Source organism: Anopheles maculipalpis, chromosome 2RL (assembly GCF_943734695.1).
Source record: "Anopheles maculipalpis chromosome 2RL, idAnoMacuDA_375_x, whole genome shotgun sequence".
In the NCBI taxonomy this organism is placed as follows: domain Eukaryota; kingdom Metazoa; phylum Arthropoda; class Insecta; order Diptera; family Culicidae; genus Anopheles; species Anopheles maculipalpis.
Genome location: NC_064871.1, coordinates 6,292,924 through 6,314,443, shown reverse-complemented (window position 1 = coordinate 6,314,443; position 21,520 = coordinate 6,292,924). Strand labels below are relative to the sequence as shown.

The window sequence follows — 21,520 nt, the reverse complement described above, 5'->3', positions numbered from 1 at the left end:
AATTTCCCCTATGAAATGCGGTTGTGGTGAATATAACCACAATTACGCCTAAAAGTATGCAATAGTATGACACGTTGCATCATTATTGCAACGTTCAAAATTAAATTAAAGCCAATTCTATAATTTAAACGAATTTTCATCCAATTTTTACTGATTATGAATGCTAAAAGAATTTCTCCTTTTTTGCAAGAAAAAATAATCTATGAAAATCTTCAAAAACACCCTTTACGGAACCGAGCAGTAATTCATCCGTTGGAGAAATTATTTCTCGCTAATGTTTTGCTCGAATCACTAACCACAAAGCTACCACCAGAATGCAATCAATACATCCCATTAGCATGCAAGCACCGTACGGTTTTGTCGTGTCCGTGCTGTAAAGATTGTGATCCACCTTCTGCCCGTCCACCGTGCACAAGTGCATTTGCGTTCCGAGTGCACGTTGCGCTCTCGAGCGTGTTGTATCGAGCAAACAGACACCGACTTCGTGAGCTTGCCGGTAGTTGCCTGCTGTAGGAAGCGGATAGTATTGCACATTGCATACGTTCGACAGCAGAAGCACGTAGACGATATAAATCCCGACCGTGAAGCACTTTTATGACTAATGGTACCGAAGCCACCAGCAAACAGGGAAGCCGACCGAAGCGAAGAAGCTTCCGGCTTTGGCAGATAAATTTCCACATATTATTCAGTCGAAAGCATCTTCAAGTTTTGAGCCGTCGCTCTGGAGCCGCTGCAAGATCGGCAAGGCGTGCGCCCAAGCCCACGGGACATTCTTCGTTTGATTATGTTCCGTAATCGTTTGTGTTATGATTGAGGTTTTCTGAACCGTGCATCGCATCAACGGGATAAGCTAATAATCGAAGCATACGAGAGGTCGGTTCGAGCTGGGTGTTCTTCAAGCATCTCGCTCGGATGCTCCCGCGCTGAGGCTCGCGCGTCATGCTTCGACGGTACAATTATGCTACGTCGCGGATGAGGGAGGACTTATTTTTTCTCATCTCCGTTGGCTTCTTTCTTGCACGCCTCAAGCGAAACCGTCTTCAAAGGAATTGGCATTTCACTTCCTTGTTCCTTCTGTGAACACACAAGCTTGTGTCTATGCGCGGGCACCATAGGGTACCACAGGCAGTGCTTTTCTTTCGTTTCGGACCGCTTCGCTGCGGTGTGGTTGGTGGTGCGTTAGCTGCCGAACGTCCACGGTTCAGTTCAAAGAAACAGACCACCACTGTTGATGCTTTTGGGGAGAACTAAGATGACAGGACACATACACACACACACGCGCACACTCACGGCGCGGATGAATTCCTCGAGTGTGCGCGGAGAAGCGGAAAAATTTACGACAATCTCGTAAAAAGATGCTAGGCGCTTAAAATTTTCGTCCGACTGATTCGACCTTTCCGGCAGAATAAAGAAAAAGCTTTTTTCCTCGCCAGCAGCAGGTGATGCTGGGGAAAATATGTTTTAGAGCTCGTTATAATACACAACGATGCTTGTTGAGGGTTTTTTGTTGGCTGTAAGCTTCTGAAGGACGCGCGTTGTTGTAAGCGAAGAATACATTAGAAATATTTATCGAAACATGGCTTCGGCAGTACCGAGAATGAAGCACACAATACGCTATTTGTTGTGAGTACGGCTTTTCAGTGATAAAAACCCAAATATAAACTGCTCAAGCAAACACATGTACGCCGGAAAGTATGCAATATCTATGCTTTGGGTCGTTTTCTTGAAGGTCGATCGTATTTACCGAGACGGTTTTGCGTGTTTTGGAGCTAAAATATCCGGGACAAACATATTTCATGTCCAGTTAGAAGAGGTTGTTTCAATTTCCAATTTTTCACTACGAAATAAGCCATAAATGTTGTTCAAATCACTCTAAACGGTTAGTCAAACCCATGTATACACTTGCTTTAAACGTGTATGTTTGTCAGTTCTGCTTGGTTTGCCCCATTTAAACGTTTTCAATTCTACGTAATTTTTCCATCAAGTGGTTTTTAGGTTAAAACTCCCTCTCTGCTCAAACATCGCAGCACAACGCAATCGGAGGAAAAAAATCGCTCCCCAAACAATCAACCACAGAAATCAAAATGTCACAAAAATTGTGCGAAAAATGCTTCTGCCTATTTAACGCTGTACGCGTTAAACACCAACCCGTCAAGTGTAGGGCCCGGTTTGTGTCTTGCTGTGGTGTTACGGGGTGCGCGCTGCCAAGTAGCACTTCAAGTCGGAGTGTGAGCGTAATTTTTTAAAAGAGCCACTTTTGGCGGGCTCGCCTCGCAACAAGCCAACGAACTCTTCTCAGCCAGCCCTGGTGGAAGCGAAATCGTGGCAAATGTTGCGTCCCTGATGAATTATGAATTACTTGCGAAACCGAGCTGGTACGATTCATCATGCATCCTCTCTATCGGCAAGGGAATGTCGCGGTACGGGAGGGCGGAAAGGACTAATTATGTTGCCCCACTCTGCTGGGTGGAAAATGCGATGTCCTTCATCTCTGGCGACACGTTAAATTCAATTACCATGCCTAATGTGCGTGCGTGCTTGAAGAAAGTCGTCGCCGGGGCTGACGACAAACAGTCAGCCCGTAGGCAAAACCTTTTCGAAACGCAACGGACAACGGTAACGTAAGAAGATGGCTTTCGCCTTCCGTATCCGGTGTTGGCCGTTGTCAGCAATGACGGTCGTCAGACGAAGTTAGCTGATTAAATGAATGAGAACCGTGGAGTGAGTGGAGTGAGATTCGGTTCATTTGTGTCATTCGCCTCTACCGAACCTGTCGGTGTGTTTGTGTGTGTGTGTATGTGTGTTTGCGAGGATAAATTGAATCTAATCCAAAGTCGAAGCACTGTCAAAAAGTTTGCAGCAACGAGACGCACATTGCTGCTAAATAATTCATCTCAAGTGTGGTTTGAACGAATGATTGTGAGGAAACTGTGACGGTACGGAAGCGAAAAGAAAGTTTGTAATGGTCGCTTCTTGCAAAAATAGATTTCACCCGATCGGTGGATTTGTTAAAGAGTTCATTTACTGCTTTTGCTGCGTGAAAGTAGCATTACTTTTTACGTGTTTACTTGTGTAGTGATTTTTCTATGCAGACAAAAATCACAGCATTAGGTGCGCCTAAAGTTATGTACATCGCACATCAAATTTAGATTAGAGTTTTGTGTTTTCTAGTTAAATAGTCCAAAAATGCCTAATTTATTTTAAGACGCTTGTCAATACGATCAACTTTTTGCGCTCAACTTCCCCCCGTCCAATCGGTCTAATTTCGAAATTTCGAAAAAATCCAAAATGAAGACCGACGGCAGCATAACGAATTAAATTTTAATTAAAATGCCAAAGATTTATTGACTAGCACGCGCGTTCCAGATCCACCGCTCTCTCTCTCTCCACCTCATCAAAAATGGCTGGAAGGAATGGAGAGGCTTTTATGTTCAAAAAGATCGAAAAGGAGGAAAAAAACAACAACAAACGAAAGCATAAATACGCTTTTATTCGTCGAGCGCCGGTTCAGGGTGTCAGGGCTTCTAAATAGTTTGTTGAAATATTAGAACAAAAGCGCACCCCGTGGTGGATGCGGATGGGCAAGTTAATTAAAAATTAATAACTCACCTGAAGCTTCCCAAAGTGCCGAGCACCCCGAGGGGAAGGATCTGATGCTGTTGCTTCTGCTAATAAATTGCATTTGATCGATGAGTGTATCCATCCGATGGTCGTTGAAATATGGCTTCTGTCCGGTACAATTTAAGTGAACCGTTCGTACACCAATATGGTACCTTCAGAGAAGGGATGACGACGATGGCGGCGACGTATGGCAGAGCTATCAATGTAAATAGAAACAAATTGTTGTGCTGTGTAGGAGACAGTGGATGGATTCGCTTGAGAAGTGTACAATCTGTCGTACCCTCGTACTGACAGGATTTCGTTACCGGAATCGGAGAAGGTTTTAAGGATAAATGAAGATCGAATTTTGTGGCCAACAGGCGGTGCACACGCGTAATGCGATTTGCTCCGGTAGGTCATTTGTATCGGGTAAAGGGCGCGCCCGGGTGTCTGTGGTATGTTTGTAGCATGCTTTGCTAGTAAGAGGGGACAATCCTTAAGGTGATGCCTTTTTTTCTTTTCCTCTTCCCTACCAAAGTATGGTTTGGTTAGCAAAAACCAAGAGCAATATGGTCCCTAGATATGTGTGTCGAATGTTATTGCTAATGAAAACGGCAAAACAATCCCTTGTTTTCTGCGTCCCTCCACATCTCCCCCTACATCGACGGCACGAAGAAGATATTTTAATCTTTTATTATGGTAATGCTCGTTTAATGTAGCCATTTGGTCGAAAAGAGATAAACGGAAGAAAGTGCGGTGAGTGCAAGGTAGTTTGAAGCATTTGAAATGCAAATCTTCTACACACACACCCACAGACGACACACAGCAACAAAACAGGATTGCAAAGGACAAAGAGAAGCGTCCTCGATCCCATCGTTGTCTTTGGGACTGTTCAACACGACAAATTACTTTTCGAAACGCTCGCGAACCAACACCAACAAGTTTTGTCGCGGGAAAGTCGACAAAATGGCGTAGTGGACACACGGTGCCAGGTGTATTTCTACCACACCGTCAGCAGAATGTTGTGACATAATTTATGTAAAGTAGATTAAAATCTTTTCACTTCACTTCTCGGTTACTTTGGAGCAGTGTTTTTCCTGCTGCCTTTTCTGTTTTTATTTGTGTAATTTTATTTTATTTTTCAAATGTTTTACTCTTTTTATTATCTTCTCGTTTCGCGTTTCAACGGTTTGGGATGGATACTTTTGCTTTTTCAAAAAGAACTGTAAAGAGCAAATTTTTATGTAGAATTGTGTGCCTTTTTTTAAGAAGCGTTTTGTACAGTTTTCTTCATTCTTTCCTATTATTAGTGGTATTAGCAAAGGAAGTGAATAACAAAAAAAAACAAAAAGAGGTAAAAGAAAAGAACGCTAAGGTTTGGAGCTTGAAAAAAAAGGAGCTGGTTTTACCATAAATTATGCAAAAATACAATAGATAATACCCTCGGAGCGGAAGACATACGCTCTTTGTAGGTGCACGTGAGAGAAGGGACAAGAAACAGGCTAAAGGAAATCAAGAAAAACGGCGCAAGACTTGAAGTATTATTTTTTATTTATTTTTTTTTGGTTGCTTCTTACATGTGAATGGACAAAAATGGATACCTTTTTGGTCGAAAATTTGCGAGCTGAGGAAAAAGGGGTGTACGTTAAAAAGTTTTCTTGACAGTTTTGCCTTCTTTAGGGAAACTTCCGTTCTTTTACCACCGATCCATTAAAGAAGAAGTACACTTTTCCCACAATCCAAGACGGTGACGAGTGGGAGAGAAAGAGACTAGAAAAGGCATCGTCGGTCGGGTTGAAAGTTATGGTAAAAAATCAAATCACATCGAAATGCAAAATGTGCGGCACACAGTACTCGGTTTTTGAATTTGTAAGTCCATCCGTTCCGTTCGGCGATGTGCTGCTGCTGTTGCTGCAATGCGGTACACACTTTACGATGAAACCCCCAAAATTACAGCCTCATTCAACGGTTCTACCCAGCCTGCGACTTGGGGACCATCCAATCGACAGCTCGACTCGGCGCGTAAGTGATCTTAACATCGTTTCCATCGTCTCGCACAAGCGGTCCCGTTTACAATTCAAATCGGTTTTGGGTTCTCTTGCGTGCTTCAACAGTAAGACCGCCGTGGTTTACCTGTGGAAATGGGCGAAAAGTTGTCGATTCGACCGTTGTATCGAATATGTAAGCAATGAGAGGAGATAGAGAGAGAGAGAGAGAGAGAGAGAGAGAGAGAGAAAACACACAAACGGCTCTGCGTTTCGATGGAGTCCTTCCTGTGATGGACTTTTTTTTTTCCTAAGGAAAAGCCGAACTTTTTACCTACCAGCTTGATTTGCATTTGGATTTTCTTTTAGCGCGTTTGTGTGCGGATCGGTATGTGTGTATGTTCACGTCTTCTTCATTCACTTACTTTTGCATTCTTTTTAATGCTGAATGCTTCGGTAAACTTCTTGTCCGCATAATCCCATTGGACAGTTGTGAAGGCGCCGAGGAAAAAGTTTTCCACAAGGGTTGGTGGTAGCGATTTTCCAAGAAGTGATGGGAAAATCATTTACATTTCACTTCAACATCACGACCATCCCATTCCGGGGAAGCCGGGGAGCCTTTTTTCTTCCGGAAGAGGGTTAAGTCTCAGTATTTTAAGTTCTCGTTTCTTTCACCAACACTCCTTAACTGTCTCGTGAATGCTGCTAACGATGCTTGAAAGGCTTCAAAAATCGGTGCTGTCAAAATTTTCGACACTTTCGGTGTCCACGTGCCCTAGGAACGAGAAAAGCGGGAAACAAAAACTTATCGAGTGAAAGATGCTTCATCCGCATACATCCAGCAAATAGCACATCGTCACGTCTGGAATGACGTTCGGTTCATTTCACTGACGCTAGGCGGGTTTGTCCTGGGAGAAACATCAATTATCTGTTTGGATGTGGGAAAGCAGGACCAAGTTTGGGGACACTTGCTTGCCGCAAGATGTAATGGTAAACTACAACAGGCAGGATAATGAACATTAATTAGAATCCGCATGCAAGATGCTCTTTTTACGACATGTCAGAACTAGTTAGTGCACGAAAATGCGTCCACCGGATGTACCCGAAGCACCCAGACGACAAGATGGAAAGTTCGTATGGAAATTGCAACCCAAACGGAAAGTACACGCGAGCATCCGTGAATGGTTGATTTAAATTTCAACACAACTTCTCGATGACCTCGGGAAATGGGATTCGAATGAAGGGACCTTTAGGATTGCATTGGTTGGATCTTTTGCATGGAAATGGAATTTATGGCCGGCCAATCCGTTTGGAGTATCCACTTACCAGGAATAGTGGCTTTCAGATAGGGTCATTTTGATTTTTCAACTGCACAGTACACGTTATCAAGCACTGGCTAGTGCAAAAAGCCAAAAGCCCCTGACTCTTCGACAGATGGCGCACGTAAACGAGGAAGTGATGATAACAGAACTACTAAACAGTGTTATTTTTTCTCGCCTTAGAGTAACGCTAGAAAGAGATTGTTCATAGTGTTTCCAGCAGACGTAAATGTAAACATTAGACAAGGTGTTTTGCCTATTTGTTGCCGATGGTGTGATCTGCATCCGTATGTGGTTTGTGCAATTGATTTACATCTTTCGTCGATGCAACAAAAGATTGCTATTTTGTATTACCTACCTACTCTGGCTCGGAATAAACAGTTTCTCACGGCAAACGGACTGAGACACGTTGTGTAGGGCACATTGGCGCCCGCCCTTGGCACCCATTTACTTTGTAATGCTTAAACAATAATTCCGACTAAAGTCTAAACTAACACACGTATGCTCGTGACATCCGGAACTAAAATGCTAGGTGGAATAGTTTCACCAACAACACTCCAAACAGTGCAGCGAGCGGGATGCTACACAGGACGCGACTGGCCACACTATGCGTGGGCAAATCTTCCACCAGCGTAGGCTTACAGAAGTCGGCCGTCTGTACCGTGGCGCGCCATTTATGATCTTCCCGGGTGAACCGCGTCTCGAGGAAGAGGTTTACCAGCTCGACCACATTCTTCGCCAGTGCCGGTTGTCGCGATAGTACCCAGGCCGTTTCTGGAGTGAAGCAAACGAGCATCAAGATTCAGTAGTATACGGGATGCAATAATAGTCAAACTTCTTACCCTTGTGATGCGTAGAATTGATCGAGGTGCAAGAGTACACGACCGCGTAACTGCTATAGTCCGTCGCTACGATGTCGATCGATGTGTCTGCAAATTGAATGTGTATTGTGTACGATAAGCAATCGCATCGCTAAATGACCGCCATTCTGTTCACGACCAATTCGCTGTGTGTGTGCGTCATACTTCTTCTTGCAAACAACTGCGCGATAAAGCACTTACCGGGATCGGCAGGATTGGTCGTGTTGAAGCGCGTGTAAAATTTAGGAATCCGAGCGTCCTGGAAAACTTTCGGCTGCGCTGATCCGCCCCGATAGATCGGTTCACTCTCATCTCCGATCTGGTACGATTGGAGCATATCGAAGCTTCCCTTTGCCGCGAGCTTATAGTTCATCACCACACAATCCTCGTGCTGTGCGTCGGATGGATCGTTCAGGCGCCGCACCTCGTACCAAATGCCAGTAAACTATCGCGACACGAAAAACGAAGCATTATTATAGCTGCGTTGGATGTTGGGCCAATATGCTTACCTTATCCTCCTTGAAGTTGTAATCTTCCTCAAACTGCAGGCAGGCTGTTGTAAGTAAAGCACCGCGGCACACATCAATGGCACACCAAAGGAACGCCATTGCAATCATCCAAAATGGGATCACTTTCATCTTGCTGTGTATACGAACGCGCACAATCACCGACAGCTAATCAGTTTGGGAATTCCAATTTTTGGCAACGAGCTGCACTAAACGCCCCCTTTTCTTTGTGCGTCTCTTAACTGAATGTCTAATTTGTGACAGATATAATCAAAAAAAAAAAAAACGGCAAGAATGCTCCAAACACTTTGCTCGATCGTTTAACCTCAACCCGTCGGACGCCGGAACCGTATTAACCCGACTGGTCAGTAGTGCGTGTGAATCGAGAAACTGGCCCGTGCTAGACGGCTCTCAAGTACCGAGTACGACAAACAGTCTCATACGAATGCGAATGCGAGAGCCGTCAAAGTGTGATCGTGATCTTCTCTCAGTGCTTTGCATCCCTTGTGTCGCTTATCAGCGGAACGTGCTGTGTATTGTAACTTAAAGCTGTTAGACGTGCTTGTGTGCAACTGGTCATTTGAAAATGATACGGTATGGGAATTGTTTAATACAGGGCTTTCCAAAGAAGGGCATGCAGACAACCTCCAAATGAGGGTTCCGAAAATAAACCAGAAAATAAAATCGGATTACGATAAGCAGCATAGAGTTTGAAGTTCTTGAAGAATTTTTAAATTATTCTTCAGGGTTTCAGTAGTTTGGATAGTTTACATATGTTTTTTTTTTTTCAAATTTATTCTGATCTTTAGTTGAGTTAAAAATTTTGATGCATTTGAACATACATTAAAAAATTCTAGGAAACTGCTTCTGGTGTTCGCAACTGTTTGGTTCTGTGAAGCAAAGGGACCTTGAAGTTTAGACGTCCAGCAAAACTACCAACAACTCTTTGCAATGGTAAAATTTCGACACAATTACTCGACAAAGTGTATTTAATGTCATTAAGGTCATTTAATTTTCAATTTTCCATTAAGTTACACTTCCGCGAACCGATTACTTCCTCGTCTTGAGGTTTGAGGTGTTTAGAACGGAAAAAAAGAAAAAAAAATCACTTGTTAACTTTCCACGCAACGTTTTTAGTGTGCTTCCCTTTCACGTAAAGTAAAACTTCAAACTAATAAATAACAGCAGCAAAAAATATTCCACCGAAAAAAAAAAAAACAAAAAACTCGTCCACCCAAAATAAGCTCAACCAAAGCCGTTAAAAACACTAATTATCAACAAAAGTGAGGAGTGAAGCAGCAAAAAAAAGGAAGGAAAGAAACGAATCCGTTGGCAATTCCATGGCAAAGAACTGATTTCACTAACTTTTCATTTTCGTTCGAAAGTTTTCCGGCACTGCTGTGGAGATCGCGTGGACGAGCGCGTCATCATCGTTGTTGGGGACGTGGGATCGCTCTCCCTGCCTTACGGGCTGCCACAAAACTCGCCGTGCTCATAAAAATTAGCCAAAGTCTTCCGATGGCTTTACGTTTAAGCGATGCCCTTTGCCGCGCAAAGTTCGGACGGTTCGGGCTGGAAGCGGAGGAAAGTTTTGCACTCATTGCAGTTTGTTGCATGATGACGCGCCCGCGCGCCTTGTGAAGTGAACTCGAAAGAGAATGGGGGTAAGTTGGGTAGGGTAGGTTCAATGAAGTTTATTGGTTCATGGCGAATTACTTTAAAATTGGATGGCTTTGGATGATGTGGAAATTTGGCAAGGATTTGTTGAAGATTCTTTCTGGTTTCAAGTACGAATCACTAAACGTCGTTAGTGTCTGGATATTGGCACCTAGAAGTAAACGTAGTATAATTGGTATCTGCACCTACAAGCCTCTATAACCACACAAATGACTTACTTGACTTGTCCTTGCTCCGTGACACGCATATCCTGTCGGACAAAGTACTTATCCACCAGCTTGTTGACAGTATCCTGAACCGATGGGTTGATCGTGCGCTGCTTTGATAGTACCCAGGCCGCTTCAGCCGACTTACTCTCCGACAGGTTCTTGCAGTAGTATATCAGCGCATAGTTGTCGTAGTCCGTGTCCAGGATCCAGTAGTTGGAAGTCTTCGGTGCTGTTGAAAGTCATCCCACGAAAAGTGTCACACGCTTTCTGAACGTCTTTTCAGCTCAATAACTTACGTCCTCCAAAGGTAACATTAAACTTTCCTTCCAGCGGGAACTCTTCTGGAAAGCTAACCACCGCCTTACCGATGCTGCATTTAACCGTTGTGTTGGGTAGCCGCTCGCAACAGTTCTGCACCCGCACGGACCCATCAGGCTGCGGGGTGTACGTGGCATACCCACAGTCACAATCTTTCTCAAAGTGTTGATCGTACCGTGAGATCTCGTACCACCTACCGTCTACATACTACCACCGAAAAACAGAAGAAATCTGCTGGAATCAACAACGCTCCAAACGAATACGGGGAAGGTACGTACTCTTTGCAGATCGAAATACTGTACGATCGGTCGACTAGCCGGATCTGGGCAGGGTTGATTGACGATCCGCTGACCCACTGCAATCGAACCGATTGCTACTATCACCACCAGAAATAATCCTCGAACATCGACAATCAACGGCATGATGAATCGCACCAATTTCCCCAACAAGAGCCAACTTATCGCTACGACAACGTTCGGCCAACTGACACGCTTACACCTCGCAACGGACCAGCAAACACCCAAACAAACAACCCACTTTCCGATTTCTGATTTCATTCCATCGTTACTTTATTATACTGTTGGGTGCACATAGATTATGCTGACTTATCTACTGATAACATAAACGCATACAAATACAATCACACACACATAGTGCGATTTGCAGGGGAACTAAACTAAACAAGTGGCAGAGTTGGCGGTGCGATTTGCACCCGTTCACAGTGGTGGTAAGATGACTATGCTCGGTTCACTGGGCAGCTTTTGTTCCATCGGGCAGCTAGTGAAGAAAAGAAATTAACTCTAACGATGCTTACGACTTAACCTCAAGGGTATTCGGGTACTTACAGTTCCTCCGTATGGTTGGTGACACGCATATGCGTCAGGTCGAAGAACTTCTCTCGGAAGTAGGTGACGCGCTCGATCACTTTGGGTTCGTTTTGTAAATTGGGTACGCGAGACAGCAACCAGTAGCCCTCAACTACCTGGCCCGCATCGAGGACCTCCGCGCAGGAGTATACGATCGCGTAGTTGACGTAATCCGTGTCCACTATCCAGTAGTTGGTGGCGTTGTAGACTGTGAAATTGAAGATGAGATCCCGCCTATTATTGATTGCCATTTTTAAAGGTCTCTAACTGCAATCGACTCACCTTTACCGAAGGAAGCAATCAGCTTTGCCACTGCCGTAGTGCTGCTGGTGGTGGTATTACTATTCTCCTGCACTGGCTCTTCACTAAACACACCGGTTCCGCTGAAGGTGTTGATGGTGTCATTATAAGGCAGATAGCCGCGATAGTTCACCTCCATCGTCCGGTCGGTTGGCTGTGGTCGACGGTACACGATCGTAACGCACTCCATATTTCGCTCGTAGTCCTGTTCGTAACGTTCCAATTCGTACCATTGTCCCAGGTACTGGCGAGATAGGCGGAAGAAGAAACCAATCCATTAAAAGGCTTCTAAACAATTTTAGTAGACGCTGGGTGGAACGTTAATTGGATTTCTAGCGAAATAGCAACGAGTGGAAGGTTAGCATTTTAATACAATTGCCATTTTATTGCCGTCGCTAAGTCGTCATTGAGCAGTTGTCACTGCCGTCATTAGCCTAGCGCCATTGGCTACAATGAAAGACTTCGCACATCCACCCAAGTGTTAAGGCCCAGCTCGATAGATCTTTGCCATTCACGTACGCGTATCGGGAGAGCTTTATAAATCACAACCCGTAAGGCTGAAGTTCAACTAGCTCCGGCTACTGGACGATCGTTAGCAACCCCACGCTGGTAACACACGATCATCAAAGAGAAAAGCTAACACGCTTCACTATCGCGCGGTGGCATTCTTCCGTCGGCGTCCGCTACCAGCAGTAGTTAATCAGCTGAGTGCGCTGTAAGCTTCAAGGCAGGTTATGCTAATTTTACGATCGAATGCGGCCTTGATCAGGTCATCAAATCGGCGACCAAGCGTAGCGGTGACCATCCAATTTCGTGAGGTCGAATTTGATTCTTAATGTCCAGGTACGCATGATGCACTGTTGGCCATTAAATTCTTCTCTTGCTCGTTGCCCTTTAATCTTCAACGATGCAAATACCTCGTCGATCGGTTCGATCAATGAACACCACCGTCCCACCTGGAGATTATGCAATTTTGCTGGTCGGCGTTACGATCGAACCGGGGATGATGTTCCAGGGTGAGCATAACGAAAACACCGCAGCATAATTAAGGAAGCAACATTTGAGACACAACAAACCCCCTCATCAGGCTGGACGCCCACTTTGGACCATCTCATCACAGTCAACCCTAACAACAACAACAATCGGTGAGTTCGCGACGGTGGGACCCCTAAAACCCTAATCGAAATAGGCTCGTAATATTTATGTAATATCCGTGGTAAAATCGACCCATTTCGGGAAAGGTTACCTAAACGGCGTGTGACATTTTGCGGTTTTCACTCTATCATTCGTAGTGTCTCTGGCTTCCAGAAGGCGCGCTTCTCACTTGTGGATCTCATCCCAAACTTACCTTCTCAACTTGAAAGTCTTTCACGAAGGGCATGTTTACTGTTGCCAGTGTGCAGTTTCCATCCCTAACCAGGAAACCCTCCACGTCTATCCTATGCACGAGCACCGATAGGGCAAACATGTACAACACTTTACTGGCCATTTTAAAGAAAAACACTGTCACCGCTTTAGATGCAAACACACCACCAAATAATCCGTAAAATCCACTCTAGTTGAAAAAGAAACAAAATGTTCTTTACGTTACTACGGTACTACGTTTATTCGATCGCTGCCCACTGATCCGCGCGAGATCTGCTCGATCCGTTTCGGTCGAACTCCAACGACACACTGAAGATGGTTTGGCGAATCCGTCGTCTTAAGATAAAACCGATTACGAAAGCAGCATCTTCAGCTAAAAACGATGGCACTCGGCAGCGTGCCGGTGACCCCGTCGTCGGGCAATACGATGCCATTGTCGCCATTGTGGTATTATCGAACGCGGATGATCATAGGAAATACAAAATTGCTAAGGTTGACAGGAACGGAATTCAAATGAGCTATAAAAGAGGAGATGCTAAAGAGGGTTTTAGTGTATCGCCTGGGGGTTATGTGATATATGTTGTTAATTGGCCATTTTATTCACGAGACAAATTTTATTAAAACGTCATATAACGACCTGCAATTGAGAAGTTATTTTGATTTATTAGTTAGTTTAGCAAATTTCTTAATTTGCTTTTCAACACCTGCGAGTGATATGTCCACTGGTTTGCAGCCATAACGCCACTGTGCCATTAGCGTGTAATGCTCATTGCATAGTTTCGGGGGCTTTACACGAATTTAAAATTTGACTGACGCTTCGAAGGCATTAATTGCGTTTTTTTTGCGGCATTTTAAATAAAATCCAATAATTTATTTCATTTACTTATTTTAAATTACAATTGATTATGACGGTCCAGTGCCGTATTGAGTTTGTTTCATTTCTTAGTTAAAATTTTATTTAATTAAAAAGGTTGGAGAAAGTGCACTTGATGTGACAACTGTTTTATTGAGTTATGGTTACACTTTTTACTTTAAACAGTAGCTTGTTCACACTCATTTACAATAGATTTTTAGGCTTATTGTTGCATCTGCGGGATGAAAATGTAAACACAATTAGCGTTCGGAAACCAGAAATTCCAACACATTTTTAATCAACGCTTACCCTTCAGCAAAATGTTCCGTAATGATGAGCTCATCATCGACGATTCCGTTCTGCTCCTTGAGCGAGTGGATTTTTTCCCTCAGCTCCTCATCCTCCGGAAGGGATGGTGTGCGGGACAGTAGCCAATAGTATTCTTTACAAGCATAAGAAAGTATTATGTCACACGGTGAGAGCAATTTTGTCCGTTTTTTTTTTTTAAATATGCTTACCAAGCGATCGTTCCTCGCCGATCGGTTCACAGCTCCACACAAGCGAGTAATTTTCGTAATCCGTATCCAACACCCAATAGTTTGATTCATCATTCGCTACCAAAGGTTATTGAGAATGGTTAGGTACGAAGAGCGACCCTTCCCAGGCACACTACTTACGTGCTCCGTAGAACGAGACGTTCAGCTTAGCCTCCAGTATCTCCGCTTCCGGGTAGCTCACCAGCGCCAAACCGTCAACCGCGTACAGCAGCCCATCCGTTAGCCGGACGGCGGAATTGAACACCCGGATCGAACCGTCCTCATTGCGGCTGTACTCGGCCGTTACGCAATTCGTGTTTTGCTCGAAGCTTGCCTCGTAGTGCTCGAGATCGTACCACAGTCCCAGATACTGGAAAATGGAAATAGTTTTTTTTGTTTTGTTTTGGTATTGGTAATTTATACGCCCCACCTCTGTTGCTCAAAGACTTACTTGATCCACCTGGAAGTTTTGCAGTACCGACACATCCGTACGACAAGGGCGTTCGAAGATCGTACCCTGGACCAGCGCGGCCAGGAGCGCAAAGCACACCAACTGTTTAAACATGTTCACCGAAACTCTCAAATCGAAGTCTCTTCACCGTACTATGTTCGTTCCCACCCGAAAGAGCATCCCTTTTTATATCATTTGCATAATGATAAGACGAGCTATACGGGGTTTTGTAAGACAAATTGAAAGTGATAAGAGAATCTGGTTCGATTCATATGCAGCCTCCACCATGTATCATCATTATTATCATTGTCGCTTTTTCGGTTTCGCTTGTCGGACCCAATCATTAGCCCAATCAAACCATCCCCACCGAGTGGTGTACGGGGTCGTTCAGCTGGCCCACCGAAAAGTGGCAGTTTGTTCGAGAATCCCAAGTCACGGCCCACATAAACAAACGGTGCGACCCAAAATTGAAGTATCATTCAACCGGAAGCCATGAAACACGCGGCCATGGGGAGGTCTACCTGTTTTCTATCTGAGTGCGGATAGCAGCGAGCGTACGATAAACGAACGTTACATAAATTCAACAATAACCCCCTTTCCTTCTCCTTATCACCCGCCATCATCCACCCACCAGAAAAAGGGTTCTTATCGATAAACACGCACATACACACCTTGTGGGGTTGGGCTGGGCAGCTCAAACCCCCCCCCCCACCCCTCGGCAAAATTGCATCGCGCGTTTCGGGTCCAATTTTATGCTCCGCTGACATCGAAAGGAAATGTACACCGCGGGCGGGTTCGAGCTTTGTGACCGGGCCCGGATGTTGAAGTGTATTGGGTTGTGGTTCGTGACGCACGGTTACCAACAGTGTAAGATTTTAATCACCGACAACAACGGGTCCCCAATCGCTCAAGAATGGCGCTGGCGTTCTTATCGAAGCTCCTAAGATACTGGGCATCGAGCACCGGGGAGAACTATAAAGCCTTTGGGGGCGTCTTGCCGGAGGCTCAGTGCACTCAGCGTCCTGTAACTTGAGACGTTCAACAGCCCAACAGACTCTTTCCGAAAACGGAACTTACCATGCAGTTTGTTAGTGTTGCAGTATTGGTGGGTATGGCGTGCCTGTTCGGCACGGCATCCGCCGGCATCGTATTCGATCGTGCCTGTCCGACGGGTATCGATGCGATGTCGTACTTCTCGGTCGAAAGCTATCTCGGCAAGTGGTACGAGATTCAGCGCTATGAAAGTGAGTTCGAGCTGAACTTTGACTGCGTACAGGTGCGCTACACACTTAGCGATGACGGTTCGGTGGAGGTGTCCAACTCGGCCTACAATCTGTTCAACGGATCGTCGATAAATGCGCTCGGACGGGCTGTGCTGTCGTTCCCGGATGCGGACATCATTCAGGGCAAGCTGAATGTGTCCTTCTTCGGTGCTCGTAAGTAACGTGCTTTAAGACGACTGAGGGTGTCCCGTACTGATCTACTCTTCTATCGATTTTTTTTCTTCAGCTAACGATTTGTCCAACTACTGGGTGCTGGATACCGACTACCAGACGTTCTCGGTCGTCTGGAACTGTCAACCGATCGGTGAGCAACAGTCGGAGGAAAGCTTCTGGGTACTGTCCCGTACACCGACGCTTCCTGCCGATACGAACATTATGTTCCGCATACACTACATCATGCGACGCTACATCGATCGTAGTCAGGTGCGATTCACCAGGCAGCTGGATGAACGGTGCCCAGTGTTTTAGTGTAATGAATGCGATCTGCAATATGTGTTGTGTTTATGTGTTACAATAAACCGAATCCACTTTATTAAGTTAACCTACCGTCGTGCAAATGTCAATTGGATTGCTTTTCTGGAGGCTTATCGTCCCAAACCATTGCTGTTATCTTATCGTTGCTTTAATAGTAACATTTACTACCGATCATGAGTAATTGGTTGAGGGTTTTATTTAATTTTTCTCTTTACTCGATACTTCTCACACAACTTTTGGAAAGTTTAAATTCGACAAATAAATCTTGCGAGTCTTGGAACTAACTTAGTACGATCGTGGGCATCGTTCGTCGGACTGGTTGGGTACCTCGAACTTGGACGCGTCGGCATACTTCTTGACCAGATCATCGACACGCTTCACCACAGCCTCGTCGGTTGGGAAGGTTGGGTTGCGAGAGAAAATCCAGAATCCCACTAGAATACGTCGAGAGAGATGAGATTTCCACATCAACTACACTCATCACACTTGCTGACCAATCCTCCGATACTTACGGACATTCTTGGACGGATCTTTGAAGAACGGCTCACAAGACCATACGACGGCGAACGAGGTGTAGTCGGTATCCAGCACCCAGTAGTTACTGCGTTCAGGCTCTGTACAGAAAAGGAAACCAAAACCATCAGTCTTTCTCTTTCACAAAAAAACCCAACCGATTCCTCCATCAACACTCACTAGCACCGAAGAAAGCTACACTAAGCTTGGCCGGACGTGTCGCATCATCTGGGAAGGATACCACCGCCGTACCTTCGGCGACCACCCGTGTATTATTCGCCAAACTAAAAGCACCATTCTTCACCGAGATACTGGCATCACCCGTCTTCTGATACTCGGCCACCACACAGTCCAGATCCTTCTCGTAGAACTGCTCGTAGCGCTTAATTTCGTACCAACGGCCAACGTAATCGTTTAGCGAGAAATCTTTCAGCGCCGTCACATCCTGCGGACAGGCCTCATCCGACAGCAGCCCAGCAACACTGGCCACACATCCAATCGCTACGATCGCAACGAAACGCGCAAACATTGTTTTTCCCCGCAAACACAAACCTTCCACGGTAATACCAAGCGCAAGACTGATCGGTGATCGTGTGCTGTCGCTGAAAGAAATGGTCCTGCAACGCATCGCTGATCGCGGTAGCTATTTACCGGCGCGGCGCGAGATCAGCAAACAGAAACATTGGCCGGTAGATTGGAGAGAATGAATTAAGCGCGATAACCTCTCGCCGCCCCTCGGCCAGTCTGTTTGGGTAAGCAAGACAAAGGTGTTAAACGAAGAAGATCGTTCGACGGTCTGGCGGGTGCTTGAGATCATCGTGAGAAACGACTAGAATGATGCGTGTTTGATGTTGACAGGTGTTCAAGATGTGAAGGAGCAAAGATCGTTTACACAACCAAATAAAACAAAACATCTTCCTAAAGCTTGAGCATACGATCAGACAGGTAAGGTAACCGGTTTAGTTTTTTGGCAAGGTTGTTGAGTGTTAGGAATAGGACCACTTCACCACTTGTAGTGTGTTTGCAAAGCGAGTCGATCATCTCTTATCATCTGAGGGTGTTCTTTCGCGTCAATTGACTGTGAATTGACTTTGCCTGTATCAGCTTGAGTACGTGCAGCGAGGGCGAAGTGTTTTGGATTGCATTTTCTTCGCTCTATTGTTGTGTGCTTGTTATGCAAATCTTATCGCAGTTCCGCGAAGATCGTCTTTGTTCTAGGAATACAGCATGGTTAATTGGCAATGGACAAAGAAGCTTGACAAATCACCCATTAAATGCGTTCACTTGGGAGTATGAGCCTGAGCATTCTAGCTAAGGGGTAAATACTTAGATTAGGCGTAATCATTTATGATCGTCACACCTGGATATCACATCTGAGTTACGCATTCACTCAAAAGCCAAGTCAACGGGCCAATGCTTCTTTCAAAGCCTTCTAGAAAAGATTGAACTAATTCAAGAGGCAGAGAGGAAAAGAAATCGTCAAGAAATCCAGAAAAGGAAGGCGAAGTCCTTCTGAGATGTTAACCTTTACAGTCCGGATGGATGATATTAGAATTAGAAAAGGAGAGCTCATTGCTTATGGGCCTTAGACTATGTCAAACATGTCAGAAGCAAGACGCAATCCTTGTGGACACTACAAATAGATTTAAAAATCATATTTTCTGAACCTGTTACGACCATTTTATGATGGAGACGACTAATATTAGAGAGAAACAGCTGCATCATAGAGGGGAAGGTCTTTTAAACCATCATCTATTATTCAGACTCCATCTTGGCAAAGGATCGCTGATGAAAAGGAAAGAAACCTTGATGTTTGAAGTGTAACTTAATGTGTATCGTCCATTGTTGTCAAACATTTCGGTTATTTTCACAATAAAATGACAAACCATTCAATTCAATTTCATTACTCAAACATCATCCTTATGGTAAAAGTTTATTAACTGTTGGGATTCTGATTTATGGAATAATATACTCCGTAAGTGGTGCCACATCGTCGCATTACTGGCATGGTGGGTAAGTGGTAACTGCGGGATCAACCGAGCAGCAGCTAGAGTGGAAAACAGACAGCATTTAAGTCATCTTTCATCAACTACCGTACAGCTAATGAGAATACTTACAACTCTGCATCTTGAATGGTAGGGCGCAGGTCCGACTCGTTCAGGAACTCATCGACATATCGCTGAACCTCAACTGCAGCCTGAGCAGACAGCTGCGGAGTACGGGACAAGACCCAGGCACTCTCGGCACGCAGAGTTTCGGCCACTCCGAAGCAACCCCAAACGACGGCATAGTTGTCGTAATCCGTACCGAGCACCCAGTAGTTGGCCGAAACATCGACCGCACCTGCTCGGGAAGCAATGTGGAAGTGAATGTTAGAACTCTTGAAGCGAGTAATGTGTGCCATCATCACTTACCAGCATCGAAGGTAACGTTCAGCTTAGCCTCCAGCGGAGACTCATCAGGGAAAGCGACCACAGCACGGCCGGTATCGGACGAACGGGCCTGGGATGGTGGGACCAGCATCGAGTTGAAGACACGCACACTGCCGTCATCGTTCAGCGAGTACTCGGCCGTAACGCATTCGCCACCGCGCTGGAACACCTGCTCGTAGCGGCGAATTTCGTACCACAGACCAAGATACCGAGCCACATCGAAGTTAACGTGCACCGGATAGTCTTGGCACTGTCCAGTCGAGACAACCTGTCCACTGGCCAGATGTACCAGGCCCAGCACAAACACGGCTGCGATCAGTTGAATGGAGTTCATTTTTTCTTGGTGCTCTCGGCTGGTGGGTACTACTATGAGTCAAGTCACTAACTAGTTTGTGATGAATCGTTCCCGACCGAAGACTTTTATACGAACCTTCAGAAGACTTTTTGCGTTATCAAGCCATATCATAAAAAAAGCATACCGAACCAGGCACGGTAGGAGGTAGTGACCGACTCTGTTACGCGATCTTGATAAACCGTATCTATCGTAAATCTGCACTCAAAACCACCGGCGATAAGGACCTCACAGCAGAAAACAGAAGTTTGGAACCGGTGCAATCGATTTCGGATCGCTTTCAGCGGCCATCTATCTGACATAATGGCCGCTTCTAGAAAGTTCCTCATGTGTTCCCATAATCTACCAACAACCCTATCGCGTTGTAAATCAAATTTTCCGGTATCGGAGAAAAGATGTTGTATCAAACACACACACACATATTGGGGCGTCGCTAATTGTGCGTCTAGTTGTGCGTGGTAGACCTTCTAGAAATAATGTTTTGGCAGGGAGCCGATCATTACACCTATCAGTAGTTAGTGCGAAGTGCATTATCGGCAAATTTCATTGATTTGTGAAATTGATGTTGGAACTTTGGCACGTGCTTAACCCAGTTTTTTCTTTACATTCGTGGGAACTTTGTCGGGAGTTTGATGCCTACACCCGTCGGTTCAATCACCTGACTTTGGGTAGGATTATTGTTTTATTGAGCAATTAGTCCCTATCAACCGTTGTGGGTCTTGGTGGAATAGGAAGAAAGGTGGACAGGGGGTATAGGGAGTTGAGAAATGGTTTGGATGGAATGCATTTTGGTGGATTATCTTTCAAAAAAAATTGTCTAGACATTCGTCGGGAACGTGTGTTAAAAAGTGTAGACATTATGCATTCCTTGGATTCCTTGGTAAGTTCGCCAATCAGCTGAGGCGTCGCCCAATGAACGGGGTTCTTAAAATCAAAATGTGCAAAGCAAAGTCCAAGACTTACATCAGGAATAATCCAACCGGCTGCTTCAACTCACGACTGATCTCAACCACCGACACCGACAACAAGCAACGCTTCACTCGTTTATTGATCCAATAGCTTGTCTCTTGGAGATCCGACTTGTTACTGTCCGCATCTTCGGTGGGTCTCATTTTGGACGCCACAAGGTATGCAATTATTAGACCTTTTTGCTATTAGGAGGCAGTTTTGCACTACTTTAGCACAAATCTGGACACTCATTTAGCAAAGCTTAACCAAAGAGGTTACATCCTGAGGTACCCAAATATAAGCTAGAAAAGACTATTTGATTGCGACTGTTGCTAACACGCCAAAATCGATAGCAATTTCCTTTCCAACAAAGGGTGAATTGAGTCATCCAGCGAAGAAAAAAGAAACGAAGCGTAGCTAGGGAAATAAACCAATTATTGTAATCGATTGGCTAGAGATAACTCAGTCGAGTGAGATAAAGCACGAAAGAAAGGAAGCGACACAACGGATGTATGTTATTCATAGGTTGAAAAATTTTTAAAATCCGGATACATCCGCTGTCCGCTCAGAGAGTCAACAATGTCCACACTGTTGGGACGGTCCGCTGCTAGAGACGACAGCGGCACCGATCTTCATACGAACGGGCGGGGGATCAATTCCTTTCCAGAATGTT

General features: G+C 45.0%; 3 protein-coding genes across 3 annotated transcripts in view; 1 reads left to right on the top strand and 2 right to left on the bottom strand.

Moving 5' to 3' along the window:
* Window positions 1-21,520, top strand: part of LOC126557285 (glycogen [starch] synthase) — a 396,509-nt gene that overhangs the window by 29,496 nt on the left and 345,493 nt on the right. The gene's annotated exons all lie outside the window — the stretch shown is intronic.
* Window positions 7,425-8,403, bottom strand: LOC126560033 (apolipoprotein D-like). Its single transcript, XM_050216194.1, has 4 exons — window positions 8,274-8,403; window positions 7,966-8,209; window positions 7,747-7,833; window positions 7,425-7,678 (listed from the first exon to the last, which is right to left on the bottom strand). The coding sequence occupies exons 1-4, from the start codon at window positions 8,400-8,402 to the stop codon at window positions 7,425-7,427; spliced, it is 714 nt and encodes a 237-aa protein (XP_050072151.1). The 5' UTR covers window position 8,403.
* LOC126560032 (uncharacterized) lies at window positions 10,059-19,881 on the bottom strand. Its single transcript, XM_050216193.1, has 17 exons — window positions 19,530-19,881; window positions 19,233-19,458; window positions 17,296-17,717; window positions 17,115-17,216; window positions 16,891-17,036; window positions 15,923-16,051; window positions 14,846-14,947; window positions 14,536-14,764; window positions 14,377-14,472; window positions 14,168-14,300; window positions 12,989-13,121; window positions 11,623-11,884; window positions 11,320-11,548; window positions 10,753-10,972; window positions 10,453-10,681; window positions 10,166-10,385; window positions 10,059-10,098 (listed from the first exon to the last, which is right to left on the bottom strand). The coding sequence occupies exons 1-17, from the start codon at window positions 19,879-19,881 to the stop codon at window positions 10,068-10,070; spliced, it is 3,261 nt and encodes a 1,086-aa protein (XP_050072150.1). The 3' UTR covers window positions 10,059-10,067.

Excerpts from the sequence above, each read along its gene's own strand:
- LOC126560033 (XM_050216194.1), bottom strand. The coding sequence starts at position 8,402 with ATGAAAGTGATCCCATTTTGGATGATTGCAATGGCGTTCCTTTGGTGT. Across the intron at positions 8,210-8,273 it reads ACAACTTCAAGGAGGATAAG|TTTACTGGCATTTGGTACGA; the intron begins GTAAGCATATTG and ends GTGTCGCGATAG. Across the intron at positions 7,679-7,746 it reads CAATTCTACGCATCACAAGG|AAACGGCCTGGGTACTATCG; the intron begins GTAAGAAGTTTG and ends GCTTCACTCCAG.
- LOC126560032 (XM_050216193.1), bottom strand. The coding sequence starts at position 19,881 with ATGAACTCCATTCAACTGATCGCAGCCGTGTTTGTGCTGGGCCTGGTA. Across the intron at positions 17,037-17,114 it reads AGATCCGTCCAAGAATGTCC|TGGGATTCTGGATTTTCTCT; the intron begins GTAAGTATCGGA and ends GACGTATTCTAG. Across the intron at positions 10,682-10,752 it reads AGTATTTCGATCTGCAAAGA|TATGTAGACGGTAGGTGGTA; the intron begins GTACGTACCTTC and ends TTTCGGTGGTAG.